The sequence below is a fragment of the Budorcas taxicolor genome, chromosome 19, assembly GCF_023091745.1.
Source record: "Budorcas taxicolor isolate Tak-1 chromosome 19, Takin1.1, whole genome shotgun sequence".
Taxonomy (NCBI): Eukaryota; Metazoa; Chordata; class Mammalia; order Artiodactyla; family Bovidae; genus Budorcas; species Budorcas taxicolor.
Genome location: NC_068928.1, coordinates 49,325,276 through 49,343,400, shown reverse-complemented (window position 1 = coordinate 49,343,400; position 18,125 = coordinate 49,325,276). Strand labels below are relative to the sequence as shown.

General features: G+C 51.5%; 2 protein-coding genes across 2 annotated transcripts in view; one reads left to right on the top strand and one right to left on the bottom strand.

The window, feature by feature from the left end:
- TBCD (tubulin folding cofactor D) overlaps positions 1-780 on the top strand; it is a 144,153-nt gene extending 143,373 nt beyond the window's left edge. The window contains exon 39 of the mRNA XM_052657027.1: positions 541-780. Within this exon, the coding sequence (XP_052512987.1) occupies positions 541-555 (15 nt within the window). The 3' untranslated portion in view covers positions 556-780. The remainder of the gene's footprint in view (positions 1-540) is intronic.
- Positions 781-1,656: 876 nt separating this feature from the next.
- The window catches only part of B3GNTL1 (UDP-GlcNAc:betaGal beta-1,3-N-acetylglucosaminyltransferase like 1), a 106,381-nt gene continuing 89,912 nt past the window's right edge, over positions 1,657-18,125 (bottom strand). Inside the window, exons 9-13 of the mRNA XM_052658514.1 lie at positions 11,041-11,176; positions 10,853-10,921; positions 10,359-10,433; positions 3,082-3,186; positions 1,657-1,881 (exon numbers count right to left, since the gene is read on the bottom strand). Coding sequence (XP_052514474.1) covers positions 3,106-3,186; positions 10,359-10,433; positions 10,853-10,921; positions 11,041-11,176 — 361 coding nt within the window. The 3' untranslated portion in view covers positions 1,657-1,881; positions 3,082-3,105. The remainder of the gene's footprint in view (positions 1,882-3,081; positions 3,187-10,358; positions 10,434-10,852; positions 10,922-11,040; positions 11,177-18,125) is intronic.

Below are 18,125 nucleotides of genomic sequence, written 5' to 3'. Positions count from 1 at the left end.
AGGGCCCAGGTGGTCGCGGCGCGCCTTCCATTCAGCCACCTCTCCCTTCATTGTCCTTCAGTTCACTGTGCTCTTAACTCTCCATTTCTTCTCTTTGGGGCAGAGTTATTCCTGAGGTGAAGTCTCCCCCACCCCCGCCTGCTGTTCAAGTGTACGGCCCTTGCCTTCTCTGGGGGCCCTGCAGGACCCCCCTCAGATGTGGGGCAGGGCCAGCGCTGGTCGGTCCCCAGGTGCTGCTGCTGGTGACAGGACGGCCAGCTGAGTGTTATTCTGTTTCCTTGTGTGATGGCCACGCACACCAACAGCTTCCTAAGGAAACGTGCTTTTGACATTATTAGGAAAATGTCACAAAGATGGGTGAAGCTGTAGGGACAGGACAGTCACCCTCCGCACCCGCTCGCTGCCCAGAGGTGGTGTCGGCTAGAGGGCTCCCGGCACATTCGGGGAAGCCGCACAGACGCAGTTTCCTGCAGGAAATGGGGCGCAGGGACGGCTGGGGAGACGGCACTGACCGGCTGGCCCTGCCCCGTGTCCCCGCAGCCTGCCATCCGCTGAGGCCAGTCCCAGAAGCTGAGCTTGCGCCTGCCTGGCTGGGAGGAGCCTGGGCACGGGTTGACGGGGAAGACACAGACAGATGGCGGCCTGGCTGGTGTGCAGGGACCCAGCATCTGTTGCCTGGAGGTGGCGTCTCCTCAAGTGCGTCCTGCACCCGAGTGCCCTGGCCATTGGTACTTTTATCCTCATCCCCAACCCACGTTTAATAAAATTCCCTGCCGAGCAGCTGCCTGCCTGTGTCTGCCATTGGTGCCGGTGGGGATGTCTGGTTGGGGAGCTGGAACCAGAAAGGCGTGTAGGGTCCCTCCCCACCCACCCCCATGCTGAGACCCACTGGGAGGGGTGCCCGGGAGCACAGGCCTGGAGAGACCGGCTGCAGCCCCCCATGGCCTTGCTGGGCTTGGTCTTACCCGCTGACAGGCTCTAGGAGACTCACATTTAACGTCAGATCACAAGGCAGAGAAGGCGCCACGCCTCAGGGTGGGAGTGGGTACCTGCTCCGGGTCCTTTTGCGGGGGCTGTTGAGGGGTCGTGTGGTAGCGTCTTCCCCCATCACCCTGTTCTAGCATCCAATGCACACGGCCATGGCGAGTTACCTGCCTTGGTGTGGTTTTGTTCAGTCGGAGCTGACACTGTTTTGAATGCTGCGGGGACCAGTTTCATCCGCACAGGGGACTTGTGATGGTAGCCCAGACCCCGCACTGAAACAGGGTGTGGTTGGCAGCTTCACAGCTGTGCCAATGTGTGACCTCCAGGAAGTGGAAGAACCACATGGTCTGTACCTTTTTTCCATTTGTCCAGAGTGGGGTCCACACTCGGGGTTTGTGAAGCAAAGACAGGCGGCTTCTCTCCACGCGGGCTGGCGCTCATGCGGGCCTGTCCAGAGGCCAGTGTGCGTAAAGGTTCCTCACCTGGGCACTTGTGTGGCTGGGGGGTTCGGGCCCTCCCGCCTGCTGCCTCCCGGGGTGAGGTCTGGACACAGCAGAGATGTGGATGGACAGGTGAGAACATGTGAGGCACAGCCGTTGGGCCAGGACGGCGCCCCTGCACCTGGGCCACAGGACAGACTGCCTCTTGTGGGACACGTGGGGGCCGTGTGGACTCAGCCCGCCCCGGCCGGCCCACACCTGCTCAGAACAAACAGGACCCTGTGGGCTCAGCAGACCTCCCTGGTGCACAGCTGGTTTCCAGTCTCCACTGTTGCCATCTGAGGTCGAGTAACTGCTGTGGGAACTGTCCTGTGTGTCGCAGAATATTTAGCAACAACCTCGATGCCGGTGGGAGCCCCTCCCAGTTTTGATGACAAAAACGTCTTCAGGCAGATTCCTGGAAACAGTGACCACATAACAGAATAACAGCTTCTGTGTGGATTTTCAAAAGTGCGTAGAATTTTGACAACAGCAGCAGCAGTATGAATACACACAATTTTGGGTTTTAGAGCCCTGTGGCCAGAACACCAGTTCTCCTGCCTCTGACTGACACCTTTGTATTTTGTGAAGGGTCTTCCAAGACCCTCTGCACACAGAGACCGCAGTGCTTTAATCACCGAGGCTGGGAATTCCGACTCAGATGTGGCTTTACAACGCGGCCACTCCTGATTGTTCAAGCCCTCTTGACCCTCCTTGGCGCCAGGAGTTATTGCCTCGTTCATGTGAACTACTAGGGCAGGGCTCCATCCCTGGGAGTCATCACTCACTCCGGCATCGATGATGATGTCATCAAAACTGGTTGTTGCTAAATAGTCTAACTCAACACGTTGATGATTTGTCTTGGATCAAGGAGACAAGCCCAGTGGCACCAGCATCACCTTCAGGGAAGAGCCACTGGGCTCCTGAGACCAAGAGACCAAATGGAGAAATGGGCACTGCCAGGCCATTCTCAACTCAGGACCGCTGTAGCTGCGGACGCCCAGTGGCCAGGATGTGGTCAGAACTGCCACTTCCCCAGCTCTGGTCACACCTCCAACACAGGACCAACCAGAGAAAGAGGTGCTCCCCTGCCCACTCACACCCGCAGCCCCTGCGGGCCTCTCCCTCCCCAACCCAGGTCTCCGCCACACCCAGAGAGGGGGTGACTCCCCACTGGATGAGCACCAGTGCACAGCCTCTGTCCCCCGGGGGGCCTCATCCAGCCCTAAGTCTCTAACGCAGTCTGACCCCACACAGACCCCACAGAGGCCAGAGCTGGGAACGAGGCGGGCATTGGGGTTCGTGGCCATGGGGAGCTGGGAGTGACAGGTACAAGCTGCTGGTGCCACTGATGGGAGGGATGCTGAGGAGGCCGTGGTGGGCAGCCAAGCCCCTGCCCCAAGCAGAGGAGCTGCTCCGGGTCTTGGTCTGTGTGTACACACATGTGGACACATGTCAGAAATACATGGTGGGGTGCAGACCAGATGTAAAACATGCCTGGTAAAAACACTGAGCACCCTCTTGGTGAGTGGGGTTTGTGGGGCATCTGGGCACCACCCCCCACATGCATGTGGGGCCCTCAGCCCTGGGCTGCAGCTGCTGGGGGCCTCGCACGTACCTGGGAGCAGCTGCCATGGGTCCGTCAACTGAAGTGAAAGAAGTCCCGGCCCTCCTGCAGGTTCAGTGACCTCAGGTTGTCCTCAAACACGCCCCCCGTGAGGTCCTGTGGGAGGAGCGACAGGTCAGCTCTATCCAGCCTGTGCTGGGGACCCCAAGGTACTTACTCCCTATGAACTCCTGTTCCACAGCTGAGAGGAGGGAGGGACCCGAAGAGAATCCGCTGGCCACTGTATCTCACTGGTCACCAGGGAGATGGGGGGCAGGGGGTCCTCTGAGGGGCCTCCATCCACCCTGCCCTTGGCCCTCCCACTGCAGGTAGTGGCTGACCCACCCCAGGGACTCAGGTGAGGCTCACGTGGGCAGTCCCATTCACTCATGCCTGGGTCCAGGGCAGAGCCAGCTTTCCTAGTCCTGACTTGATCCCGGGGTCTCTCTGATGTCCCCCTGCCCCACCCCCTACGCCCTCCTCAGGGGCCACAGGTGGGAGGCGGCCCGGGGGGACAGAGCCTGTGACTCCACAACCAGCTGCAGGCAGAGCCCTTCCTACCCCAGGCCTGTCCCCATGGCTGTGACAAGCTGTGGCCCTGCAGGAGGCAGGCTCCGCCCACGTCTGCCCTGGGACCTTGCTGGCGCAGGACTCGGTGGTCCAAAACCCTTCGGCCAAGCCTGCCTGGTGGCCACCCCGTGAATCCCCAGACCTCCCGTGTGGGCCACAGCGGGTTTGGGGAAATGCCTGCAGGCTCCTGTCCTTCATCCCAGCGCCACCTGCCAAGTTCCCTCCTGCCTCCATAACCAGCAGAGCGGGGCATCTCTAGCAGGACGTGGGAGGGGTGACCTGACCACCATGTTCCTCCCGTTGGGTGTCACCTTTCCTGGGACCCCACATGGAGGCTCCCCCTTGTCCTTGGCCGTTTCTGCAACTTACTGCTATTACCTAAGTTTTGCTAGAAGTATTTGAATGGAAACCGTTCTACCTGGAAAACAACTGGAATTTCCACATTCTGTTCTCTACAGGCTGCCTGGTCTCAGCCCCGCTTTTCTCCTCCCATTATCTCCAATTTTCAAAGGAAACACGTGTGGGTTCAGGGCCAGCCCGGTCACAGACCTGGGTTGATAAAGGGGCCACCGGGCAGGCAGGCCCGTCCCTGACCTGGGGAGGGGACTGACTTCACAAAACTGTTCAAGTTAGATGCTTCCATGAGTAGACAAACCTCCTTAAGACAACAGAAAGGTCAGACATAAAACCAACAAGGACGCGAACCCAGAGGGTACAGGGGACTTCTACAGGTCATGAAACACAATCCCGTAGAGAAGCTGGTCAGAAATGTCAGGGGAGGAAATCCACACACCTGATGTGGGAAAGGTCTCAGCCTTGCCAGTGATTAGACAGAAACGAACCCCACCATCTAGCTGCGGGGCCTCGGAACCGCCCCTGCCTCCAGGTGTGTCCCCTGGCCTGGCCACTCCCTAGGCGTCATCTAGCAAAGCAGAAGATGCGGCCGCCCCACAAGCCGAGGACAGCAGTCAGGACCCTCCACGCGAAGCTCTGCTGTGACGCCCGTGGCTGGATCCCACACCACCAACGGGAAGAGAACAGCTGGCCTCTATTGTGGTGTGGAGGCCGGACCCCAGAGAACACAGCCGACTCCACCACACAAGCCAGGACCACACCCTCCGACTGGAAGGACTAGCTGAGAAGGTACGAACCACAGAACCAGGCAGTGCTGGGGGAATGGCTTCTCATCTGTTAAACTGTGCGGCAGGTTCTGGAACACATGCCGCAGTTTTCTTAAAGGGCAGGTGGTTCGTATTTACGCCTTTGTTGCCTCTGTTCCGGTAAAACTATATTTACAGATGCAGCTGACAGGCCACACTTTGGCCATCTCCTAAAGGTGTGAAAAGTTCACAATAAAGTTGATCAAAGAAGAATGTGAGAGGGACTTCCCTGATGGTTCAGTGGCTAAGACTCCACACTCCCGGTGTAGGTGTCCTGGGTTCGATCCTTGGTCAGGGAACTAGATCCCACATGCTGCAGCTAAGACCTGGCACGGCCTTGAAGAGTAAGTGGAAGAAATGTGAGAAAAGTTCTAAAAAGAATAATGTAGGAAGACTAGCCGCACTCGGTGGTGAACATTATAAAGCTACGGTCAGTAACGATGCGCAGCAGACAGATGAGTAGGAAAAGGCCAGGACTCCAGAAGTAGCTCGCAATACACATTCATACCTAACACACAAAGAAGGCACTTGCTGACAGGCAAAGACGGGCGTCTCACCAAACGACGTGGGGACAACTGAGGATCCTCATGGAAAGAAACAGTCTCCATAACACAATAAATTCCAGTTGTATCGAAGATTTAAGGAAAATGCCGGAGTCTGAGGACTAAGATAATGTTTTTATAAAATTTCATAACGAGGAATGATTGTCTTAGAATGAATAAAACATCTAAAAGCCTTAAAAGGAAAAATTATTTTGACTATACCTGAATAAAAAACTTCCAAGTGGCAAAAGATACAAATTTAGTCAAATGGCACAGAAGAATCTGCAGCACTTCACAGACAGTGGTTGGTTTTTGTTGCTATATAAAGAAAAGCAGAGACCAACAGAGAAACGGGCCAATGCAAAGGATAATGTACCAAAGGGAACAGAGATGATTACCAACGTGACGAGATGCCCTCCTTACCCACGACGTGACATCGCCGGTTGGAACCACGGCCTTACTGTTTCTCAGCAGCAGCTTGCAAAGACGGGACATCGGGTCCCACTGGAGAAGGGTCCCGGGTGGGGGTGTAAACTGGCTCAGCCTCCAGGGATGGAATGGCTGGTCTCATGGCTGATGGCGGGCATGCTCGTTGACCAGCACCTTTCAAACATTTCTCCCAAGCGTGTAGCCACTTGAGCAAAATTATGCATATATAAAGATAAGCAGCGTTATTTCTAACAGCAAAGAATAAAAATGGCCTAAAGCTGTATCAGTAAGTATTGGGTTGGCCAAAAAGGTCGTTGGGGTTTTTCTGCAAGATGCTACACTCTGTACATTTTCTGTAAGCTAATAATAGATAATATCTGGATAATAAATGTATGAAACATCCGTATAATTGAGTAGGATGCAGATATTTTTAGGACGAGGGATGTGATTCCCTCAGAAGCTCCTCTAGCCAGCAGTGAAGGAGGTGTTCCTGCCGACACAAGGAACCCTGGACCTGAGCCCCTAGAAACACTTTACACCACAAGCCAGTTTCGTCAACAAACAGGTCGCAAGAGGGAGACGGAGGTTACCTCGGGTCTGCATTCCAGCACACAAGCGTGAAAAGATAAAACACGCCTACAAGGCAGATTTCAACACTGATGGGATATCTGAAAATTTAGGGTGAGATAGTGTTGCTTGGGTAGTTTTCTTTTTAAAGCTTTTAATCTTTTTAGGAAACTGATGAAGAAACAAGGCTAGAATCTGCCTTGATCGCAGGTTGGGGGAGTTGGGGCTCAATGCTTTGGCCCAATGTGCTGGAAAGCTCCCTTCATGGTGAAGGTGAGCACGACAGGGTTAGGTGGTGCCAGTGGGTTTATGTGGAATTAACTCCACGATATACCATCAGGTGAAAAAGCAAAATACAGAATAAGTATGTACAGCATGCTGATGTTGGTTTAAAACACACACAGAGTGCAGGGGGCAAGGCTTCGGTCCCTGGCTGAGGAGGACCCTGCACACCACGTGGTGTGGCCAAAAAAAAAAAAAAATCACACGTGTTTGCGTTTCTGCCTCTGGACCCTCCAAAGGCACAGAGCAGGTGGCGCGACAGGAACGGTGCCCCCTCCCCACCCAATGTCCGCTCCCCAGGGAAGGTTTGCGTGGGTGGGGGTGTCTGCTTCATGGCTATTTTGGGTCCTTGAGAAGTAGACCCTTAAGAGAACCCATCTTTGAAAAATTGGGTATCATCTGTGTATAGTTTAAGTTTTCACGTTACAACTGCTCCTTGCAACCCCATCATCATTCATCCAATGTCCCTGGCAACTTGGTACATCGCTTCTCTTGGCCTCTCAGGAAACTGCTTTCAAACCAGGAAACCCAAGACCAGGTGGGTGAGGGCCACAGGAGCAGTGAGTCCGTCCCTGGGTCAGGCCCCAGAAAGCCGTGACCCTGACTCAGCGCCCGCACCCCATGGAAGCCCTGCTTCTAGCGTGTCACCTCCATGATGTCATGCATTGCTGGGATGGGCGTCTTGCTACAGACCCAGCCCCTTGTTGGCTTTCACAGAATAAGCTGCCATCCCGGGGGGAGTGGGGGCAGGTGGCAAACAGCCAGCAAAGCACTGAGGCCCTTGGCCCACATCCTTGAGCTCTGATGGCTGCCAGTGACCACGAGAGTCTGGAAGCAAACCTGCTGCACGTGAGCCTCCCAGTGAGCGGGCATCCTGGCAGGCGCCACCGCTCCCACCCGAAGCTGGCACCCACCTGTGACCCACAGAAACGTGAAGCAATAAGAAATGTGTGCTGTTTGGGGCTAAGTTTGTAGTTTCTATACAGCGTTAGTTAAATAACACAGGTTGAACCTGGCAAAGAGTCGAACAAGAAAACCTCAGGGTGACAGGTTGGGACTGGAGCCATCTGGCCACCTGGCCCCGGGACTGTCACTGCACAGCCACCAGCAAAAGCATGAAACTGGTCCCTACTGAGCCCACACACAAACATCAACTCAGAACAGGTCCAAGACCTAAATGAAGGGGCAGAAACCATAAAACTCTTAGAAGAAAGCACAGGGGTAAATCTTCATGACCCTGGATTGGGTGCTATTTTCTTAGCTGTGACACCAGAAAGGAGCAGTCAAATTTAAAATACATAAAATGGGGCCATCCCTGGTGGTCTAGTGGTTGAGAAATTGCCTTCCAGGGCAGGGGATCTGAGTTCAGTTCCTAGTTGGGGAACTAAGGTCGTGGGGCAACTAAGCCTGCCTGATCCAACTGTTGAGCCTAGGTACCACAGGAGATCCCACAGGCTACAAGCAAGACCCAACCCAGCCAAAAATAAATAGTATTCTTTAAAAATTGATAAAATGGACTATGTCAAAGTTAAGCACTTCTGCGCACCAAAGGACACCATTAAGAGAGTGAAAAGACAGCTCATGGAGTAGGAAAAAACTTTTGCCGAAGCATCTGATCGGGAATTTGAATCTAGAACTATAGAGAACTCTCAGGACTCGATTAAAAGACAACTTGATCAGAAAATGGGCAAAGGACTTGAACAGACAGTTCTCCAGAGGAGACAAAGAAATGTCTAACGAGCCCATGAAAAGATGCTGTTGAGTCCACTGTTGTCAGACGCAAATCACAACCACCGTGAGAGCCATGTCACCCACCATGACAACTGTGATGAACACACGTCACGAGGTGGGAGAGGATGCGAGACACTGGGACCTCTCCGTGACGGGTGGAGCGTAAGTTGCCCCAAGACCAGCGATTCCACCACAGGTCTGTGTCTGAGAGAACTGAATACACGTCCCACGGAAATCAGACCTGAATGTTCACATGGCCTTGTTCAGACTGACAAAGCCTGTTGTGCCCCTGAAGTTATGTCCTGGTCCACGTGTTCAGCTCACCCATGGGTCAAAGTCACCCACTGAGCAGTGGGAACCTCACCTCTACGGCCTCGCAGCTTCTGTGGGGCTGGAGCCCAGGGCTGGGCCTGGCCACACGGGACCAGCTGGCGCTCTGAGGCCACTCCCTGCACCAGGCTCCTGGGCTCAGCCTGTCCTCACGCCCGCTCTCCCAACAGTTGAGTGACTTCACCACAGTGGTGCTTTGAGTGATGGGAAGAATAGGGATGCCCAGCCTGTGCTCCAGCCCCGCACATGACCCCCGCCTGACCAACACACTGCAACGCCCCCCCATGTCAGCTTGAGCCCCGCGGGAGCACAGCCTCAGGGAAGCAACATCCCCCATCAGCGTGGGCTGCCCTGGCCCCTCTGGGGGACCCCTGGACCACAGTAAACTGCACTTAGAAGCTGTGAGTAACGCTACGGTGCAGAAGGAGGTACAGGAGGCGGCCTGGGATCTTAAAACCAGTCACCAGCGAAGGGCTCTCCTTTCTCCGGTGCCCTCCACGGGCTTGTCCACTGCGTACATGCGGAGTGGGCCACCTTTGCTGTGAAAGTGTGTGTGGGCCCATGGGCTCCCTGAGCCCAAGGCTCAGCGAGCGTCTGCGCTTGAGGTGGGGGTGAGAGGCGGGTCCCTCTCGCTTGCCTGCTGCTGTTGCCTAACTGTTGAATGAACACTGCCTCCAGGAAGGCCTCTGGCCTGGCACCCTGGTTACTGAAGTTCCCACCTCAGAGGCTGGAAGCCGCCGCCTGTGTGCACATCTGTGCACCACCCCACGTCCCCAGGGCACAGCACGGGCCCCTGCTCACTCACCCCCCACCGGCCCCCCCACCGGGGACACTTTGGGGCAGCCCCACCCTACACAAGCCCACAGCACTGGCCCCACAGTCCAGGTGGGTTAAGGACACTTTACACTTGCATCTGTGACTATCTTTCTGACCACAAGGAGGAATTTCCAAAATGGGGGGACACTAGAAGTGTTCATCATGAGAAAAGCTGATAAATGTACTGTGTTGAAAGTAAGTTTTTCTGGGAAGAACCTGTGAAAAGACAAGTCACAACTTGTCTTGTTCAGAGAAAACGTGCTGAACACCAGTCGACCAAGGAGGAAACCAAGGAGAAGAGACGGGCAGGCCAGCTGGCTGAGGGCTCCAAAGCCAAGAGAAGGTTGCCACTGCCAGAGCCCACCAGCGGGCTTCGTGATGGAAACTCGCACACCGGGAATGAGACCCCCACGAGGAGAGGGTAGTTCAAGGACCCAGCTCGTAGCCTCCCTGTGGGACCCCAGTGTCCAGTCTGGAGCCAAGAAACAAGCACCTGTCCCATGAGGCCACAAATAGGGAGAAAAGGCGAGGGTGTGATGGAGAAAACCGCCAGGATGCTGGTCATCCAGTGGGCGTGTGCGCAGGGCCACACGGGTGCAGCTGGGCAGCCTCGTCCCCTGCAGCTCTCATGGGAAATGCAACCTGCTTTATGGGGCACCGCTGCCTCCCCGACACCCCGGGCCTGGCTGGAGGTGGCCCTGTTGTTCCTGTCCCCGCCCCCATGCAGGCCACCCTCCTGCCCTCCACCCCCAGAGCGGTGGTTGCCACCTGCCATCCTAGCCCACGCCCTCCTGGTGGACACACCATACTACCTGACCCTGGGGCTGTCCTAGCCACACGTGGGAGGAGAGCTGATACTCACCAGCTTCACGCAGATGACAAAGGGTGGCCGTGCAGCTCGGAAGTGCAGGACCGGGATCCGGGGCTTGGGCCTTTCCTGAGAGGAGAGGAGGGTCATGGGCTGCCCCATGTTGCTCCCTGCTCCCCCACGTCTGCCCTGTTCATAGTTTGACACCCTCAGATGGGCACCAGGGCCACGGCCGGACCCAGGACTGGACCTGCTCCCCAACACCCTGGCCCAGCCATCGACAGCCGCCCCAGGACTCCCAAGGCAGGCAGCGGACAGACCCAGGCCTGTGAATAGCATCTTCAGTGGGGCTGGGGGCAGCAGAGGGCAGGCACAGGGGCCCTCTGGGGTCCAAGAGACTCCAGGAGCCTGGCAGCTATCTGGGCTCGGATGGCCTTTCCCCAGGAGAAAGGTTCTGGGAAGTGTCTACTCAAAAGGCCTGGATGGCACCCAGAGGTGGACCAGGTGTGGTGTGAGTGGCTCCCAGGCGGGGGGTGGGGGGCCCGCACCTGAGAGTCCTCATAGCAGTAGAAGCCCTTTCTGATCTTGTTCTCGTCCACGTCGCAGAAGGCAGCCACCTGGGAAGGACACAGGACACAGCCTCAGGGGCATCAGGGGCAGTGCTGCCTGACGGGCAGGGTGGGGGGTGGGATGGGGCTGGGGCGGAGTAGGGGGTGGTGCAGGGGCAGGCCCCCACCTTGCGCTGTGAGCCCGCCGTCAGGCTGCGGTAGAGCCGGCGGCCCTGCCGGCCCGCGTTCCAGATGGTGAAAGTTGCCCAGTGGGGCAGGGCCTGCTCTTCCAGGAAGCGGACACGGTGGGCCCAGATGGTGGTCCTGCAGGGGTGAGGAGTGGGTGAGGGGTGTGAGCGAGAAGCGCAGGGCCTCTGATGCCCCAGGCCTTCCTCCCCGACCTGGAGCCCGCCCCACAAGTCCCCCTGGTCTGGGGCCCAGGTTGAGGCAGCGGGGAGCGGCAGCGCTCCAGCTATTGGCTGAGTGACTGAACCCAGGAGCGTGGATGACAAGGTCACACTCCTTGCCCCACATGGACCCTTGGACATGCCCAGCTCATGTCCACGTGCTCAGGAGACGTGGGGGACACCAGGCACAGGAGCCCAAGGGAGACTCGGCTGCCCTGGTGTCCAGCACCTGCCACCTGCCACTTTCAGCAAGAATGAGGCAGAATGTGCCACCAACATCACATTTTTAAAGAGGCAAAGTATACTGTTTAGAGGGCATCACACGTGATCAAAGTATAAAGGAATGGGTCCTGTGGCAAATAAACTTCCCACTTGGGACACCAGGAAATGGAACCTGGGAGATGCAGGAGATTTGGGGAAATGGGTAACTTCATCTTAAAGACGATTCCTCCATGCCTTCTGGCTGTTGGAAGTATTTCATAGTGAAACTGTTAAATGATATAAATGTTGATCATTCTCAATTTAAAATGTAAAGGACAAGATTCAAGGAGCCTCTCATAGGGCTTTTGGGGAAAGACTTTGAAGGAATTCAGTTATTGACAAGCCTGAAGGTGTAATTAGTGCTCACTGCTCTGTGAGGTTTTTGCTGCTCAAAGACTTTAATCCAACACAGAAACTAACATGAGATCACCTCTTTTACACTGTGGGTGGCAAAGCCTCACGCTGCAAAAAGAGAAGATCCCCGGCATAAAAGACTTACCGCATGGAAACAGGATATGGATGTGTGTGGCACAAGCCATCTGGCCAGATACCTGCCCCCCAGATACACGGGCACAGCGTGGCGAGGCGCGGTGGGCCGCCACAAACCCGCCTCCACATCAGCTTGCTTCACAGCAGCTCAACACATGGACACATGAACCTTCAGGAGACAGTGGAAGAGATCCTAGAGGTCCAGGCATTTCTTAGCCCTGCAGAGCATCTTAGGTGCCCAAGCACTTCTCAGCTCTGCAGAAGACTTGTGTCCAGAAAAACTATCTTTGCATTTTATTCACCCAGAGTTTCCAACTCCCATTTTATGGATGGTGGGAAAGTGGTTACTTTCCTGAAGATATACTTGGCAGACAGTTGGATAATTGTTAATGAAATTCACATAGAATAAGAGCAAGGAGCTTTGGTGTACATACAAGTCAGGCGGTTATGACAAACATAGGTATCCAGGTAACCCCCACCCCTATCAAGATGTGGGGCACTTCCATCACCCCAGAAAGTTTCTGGCACCTCCTTTCCCTGAGAAGAGCAGTCTCGCTTTTGTCACTGTGGACTAGTTCTGCCTGTTGCAAAAGTGGAAGCCACAGTGTGTGTGTTTTTGTATCCAGTTTCTTACTAATCATATACATACATACATACATACATATATATTTTATATTAATCCTGGTCTGGCAGCTATCAGTTGTCTGTTCTCCTGCTGAGCAGTACTCCGTTACAGCAGTGCTTATCCATCACCTGCTGACTGGCATCTGGGCTGCTCCCGCTCTTGGCTGCTAATAGAGAAATGTTGAGCAATTCATTCATTTCTCATGGATAAACACCTAGACATGGAATTGCTGGGCCACAGGGCAGGTGTTAATTAATAAAATAAGGTCCAACAACTTTCGAGAGAGGATGCACCATGTTTACACTACCAAGAACAATAAATATGTGTCTGGTGGTCCACATCCTCCCCATGATTTGGAATTGCAGACATTACTTTTAACCCTTCCAGTGGGTGTGAAGAGGTTAGTTTTCATTTCTCTGATAATAATGATGAAACCTTTTTCATGGACTAATTGCCCATTTATATATTATTTGTGAAGTGTCATGTCCATTCAAGAATTTTACTTATTTTTATTTTTCAGTGGTAGAGGTTCTTAATATAGTTTCTACACTTGTCCTCTGTGAGATACATAAAATATGAATATTTTCTCCCAGTCTGTGGTTTGTCTACTCATTTTCTTAATGGCGTTTTTTTAGGAGCAAAAAGTTTTTAATTTTGAAGTTCGATTTGTCAAGTTTTAAACGGCTGAAGAGTCTGGTGTCCTCTCTAATAAATGTTTGCCTATCCCAAAGTTGTGAAGATATTCCCTGATGTTTTCTTCTAGAAGCTTTATCGTTTAACTGCTTCTATTTTTACATCTAAGCCATCTAGAATTAATTCTTCAATAAGGGGGTGAGTTTTTTTCCATATACATATTCATTTGTTCAAAACATTTTTCTTTTTCCATTGAATGCCTTTGGAGACTTTGTTGAAAATCAGTTGTGAGTCTATTTCTGGACTCTCTGCTCTGCTTCACTGATATGTATTTCTGCATTTATGCTACTAATACATTTTCCTGATTGGTGTAGCTTCAGAGTGAGTCTTAAAATCAGGCACAATGGACCCTCAAATTTTGCTCTTTTCAAAATTATTTAGGCCAGTCTGGGTCCTCTGATTTTTTTGTGAATTTTAAAATCAGATTATCAGTTTCTACAAAGAAGCCAGCTGGGACTTTTACAGAGATTGCACTGAATCTACAGATCAGTTTGGGCAGAACTGATGTTAACAATACTGAGTCTTGGGATTTCCCTCATGGTTCAGTGGTTAAGAATCTGATGCAGGGACACAGGTTCGACCCTTGGTCTGGGAAGATTCCACAGGCCGCGGGGGAACCAAGCCTGTGTGCTGCTACTGGGCCTGAGCTCTCGACAGTGCAGACTGCAGCCACTGAGTCCACGCCCTTCAACCACTGAGTCCTGCGTGTCCCAGAGCCCATGCTCTGCACGGAGAAGCGACTGCAATGAGAAGCCTGTGCACGGCGACTAGAGAGCAGCCTCCACCCGCCACAGCTAGATAAAGCCTGCATGCAGCAACCAAGACCCAGCACAGCCAAAAATAAGTAAAAAAAACAAACAAACAATAATGAATCTTCCAATCCATGAATGTGGTATCTCTCTCCATCGATCTATTGTATAGGTTTTAATTTCCCTCAGCATTTTTTGGAATGGATTTTAGCAGAAAGAGCTATACTTTGTTACACTTAAAAATATTTTATCATTGATGTTATTGTACATTTCTTAAACTGCATTTTTTTTCAATTGTTTTATTGCAAGTCTATGAATTTGTATCCTGGAAAACTCACTATATTATTGGTTTTGATTTCCTATGAGACACAATCATGCCATCTATTGATACAAATGATGCTAGTTTTCCTTCCACCTTCTAATGCTTGTATCTTTTCTCCTGATCTTTCTGCACTGACTTCCCTTACTATGTTGAATAGAAGTAGGAGGAGGAACAATCAGGAGATCGCTTCCTCCTGATCTTAGAAGGGAATGCTTTCAGTCTTTAATTATTAAATATGAGGTTAGTTATGGGTTTGTGTAGATACTATCAGACTGAGAAAGTTTCCATTTCTAGTTTTCTGAGATTTTTTTAAAAACTATAAAGGGATATTGAATTTTGTTAATTATTTTTTCTGCATCTATTGGGCTGTGTGATTTTTATCCTTTATTCTTTTACTGTAGCAAATCATACTAATTGATTTTGGAGAGGTAAACCAGAATTGTATTCCTGTACTATCCTTTCATATATATTTCTGAATTTGACTTGGCAATATTTTGTGAATGATTTTTTGTACCTATTCTCTTAAGGGATATTGGTCTGTAATTTTATTTTCCTGTAATATTCTTGTAGCATTTTAAACTTCAGAGTCATGCTAGTCTTAGGGAGTAAGTGTGAAGTTCCTCCCTCCCAACACCCAATAGATCTTTCTCCTCTTCTATTTCCTGAAGGAATTCATGTAAGATTAATATTCTGGAGAAGGAAATGGCAACCCACTCCAGTACTCTTGCCTGGAAAATTCCATGGACTGAGAGGCTCCTCAAAGCCTGGTAGGCTACAGTCCATGGGGTCACAAAGAGTCAGACATGACTGAGCGACTTCACTTTACATTTTTGATAGAATATATCAGGAAAGCCATCTGCCTTGGCTTTTATGAAAAATTTAAAATTACTAATCTAATTTTAATTATTATTTATACTTTAAGTATCTCTTGGATCTGTACTGATGTCCTCTCTTTAATTCTCAGTATATTGGCAATCTGTTCTGTTAAAAATCAGTCTTGTTAGAGGTTTTTCAATTGCACTGATTTCAAACCAATTCCTGGTTTTGCTCATTTTTTTCCTATTGATAGTCCATTTTCAATTGTACCTTCTTTATTCCTTTTCTTCTATTTGAGTTTACTTTGCTGTTGGTTTTGTAACTTTTAAACGTGGAGACTTAGATAATTGCTTCTTTCTTTAATAACATAAGCTTTTAAAGCCATAAAATCTTACTATAAACTCTGCTTTAGCTAAATCCCACAAACTTTTACATACTGTTTTGTCATTAAAATTTCCTCCTAGTATCCTTGTAATTTTTTCTCTTGGTTGCTTAATTTCCAAATATTTTGGATATTCAAGATGTCTTAATGGTTTCTAATTTATAAAACACCCAGTATTTCAATCATTTGAAACGTATTCAGACTTGCTTATTGGCCCAAAGTAATGTCTATCTTGTACTTTAAAAGTATGTATATCCTGGAGTTTAGTGTTCCTTGTAGATTCCCTGTTGGCTCAGATGGTAAAGCATCTTCCTGCAATATAGGAGACCCGGGTTTGATCTCTGGGTCAGGAAGATCCCCTGGAGAAGGAAATGGCAACCCACTGCAGTATTTTTGTCTGGAAAATCCCATGGACAGAGGAGCCTGGCAGGCTACAGTCTATGGGGTCACAAAGAGTCGGACATGACTGAGCAACTTCACTTTCTTTCTATAGTGTTCCTTAAATGTCTACTTTTATGTTGGTTAATTAAGTGTTGCTCAAATCTTCTGATCCTCACAGACTTCCCAACTTCTATCAATTACTGAGACAGGAATATTAACATTTTCAGCTCTAACTATGGGTTTGTCTACTTCTCCCTCTATTTCTACCAGTTTTTGCCTGTGTATTTTGAAACTCTGTGATTAGGGATACACACATTTAGGACTCTTATGTCCCCCTAGACCTTCACCCCATGTGTGCAAATCGCACTTACTTGAGTCAAGTTCATGACAATAAACTCCCTGTGATGCTTCACTAAAGCTGCTGCTGCTATACTGCTGCTAAGTCGCTTCAGTCGTGTCCGACTCTGTGCGACCCCATAGACGGCAGCCCACCAGGCTTCCCCATCCCTGGGATTCTCTAGGCAAGAACACTGGAGTGGATTACCATTTCCTTTTCCAGTGCATGAAAGTAAAAAGTGAAAGTGAGGTCGCTCAGTCGTGTCCGACCCTTAGCAACCCCATAGACTACAGCCTACCAGGCTCCTCCATCCATGGATTTTCCAGGCAAGAGTACTGGACGCTAAAGCTACTATATCAAAATTCAGATTTATCAAAAGACAAGAGAAATCAAGCTCTTTTGCTTAAAGCTGGAAAACAAAGAAGCTAAGCTTCAGTAAGGAATAGCGCACGTGTGAAAGTTCAAGGATCTCCCAAATGAATACAAATACTGCAATCTGCGATCCCCCCACGACACATTCTCCAATCAGCATCACGCCCGCTGTGACAGTGGACAGGAGACCTCTCTGGACAGCAGCTGAGCAGCCACGCCTTCCAACAAGTCTCATACCCTCTGGGGAAGAACAGAGTCTCCTCTGTGTCCAGAAACTCAAATGCATGCCTTTGCATCACACTGTTTTCACTCAGAAGATGCCCTGATCACAGGCCTGTTTCAGGGCTCCACTCCTCTCTGTTCCCAAGTGAGCAGCATCACAGTAGCACCAAGGGTCTCCACACTTGTGGTTGTTTGAAACAAAACTCACACACACCTGACAAACATGCATGTGCACATGCACAGAGTTCAAACTAAAGAAAGGAAAACACACGGCTCCCTCAACTTAACCCAGCCTGCACTTCGGGCACCTCCCCTGCCCTACCCCTGGCAGTCGATCTCCAGCTTTGGAACCTGGGAGGCCGTGAGCCATGACAAGGAGGGGGCCAGCCTTTGCGATGGCCCATGTAGAGGATGACCCAACCTCTGCCCCAGCCACCTTCCCCTTGGTGGGCAGAGAAGGAAGAGGACGCCCCCAGCCCACCTGTAATCACACCAGTGGTGGGCTGGGCTCATTCTGAGTCCTTTCAGCTCAAATCAAGTGAGAGCAGGACCCCCAGACAAATCTACATGTGAATTCTGGGTGCGCCTGGTTGCTCAGCTGTGTCCAGCCTTTGGACTGTAGCCTGCCAGGCTCCTCTGCCCACGGAAGTTTTCAGGCAAGAATACTGCTGTGGGTTGCCATGCCCCCTCAGGGGATCTTGCTGACCAGGGAATCGAACCCACGTCTCCTGTGTCTCCTGCACTGCAGGCAGATTCTTTACCCACTGAGCCATGGTCCAGGGGTTAGCAATTTGCCTGCTCATGCAGGGGACACGGGTTTGATCCTCGGTCCAGGAAATAAGATCCCACGTGCCATGGGGCAACTTAGCCCCGTGTCACAGCTACTGAGCTCATGCTCTAGAGACCTTGAGCCGCAACTACTGAAGTCCAAGCGCCCAGAGCCTGCGCTCTGCCATGAGAGAAGCCCCCACGATGAGGAGCAACTAGAGAGTAGGCCCTGCTCGCTGCAACTAGAGATAGCCTGTGCAGCAACAAAGACCCAAAGCAACTGAAATAAAATAATAAAAGTGAGAGCAGACATTTAGCCTTGATCCTGAGGAAAACGCTGGTCCACAGACTGGGGACGACCTCCCTCCTGGGAGGCCGTGGGCCCTGGTGTCAGCCATGCTCCCAGGTCCCCACCTTGGGGCAGAGACCTGACTGGGATCCCCCCCGCC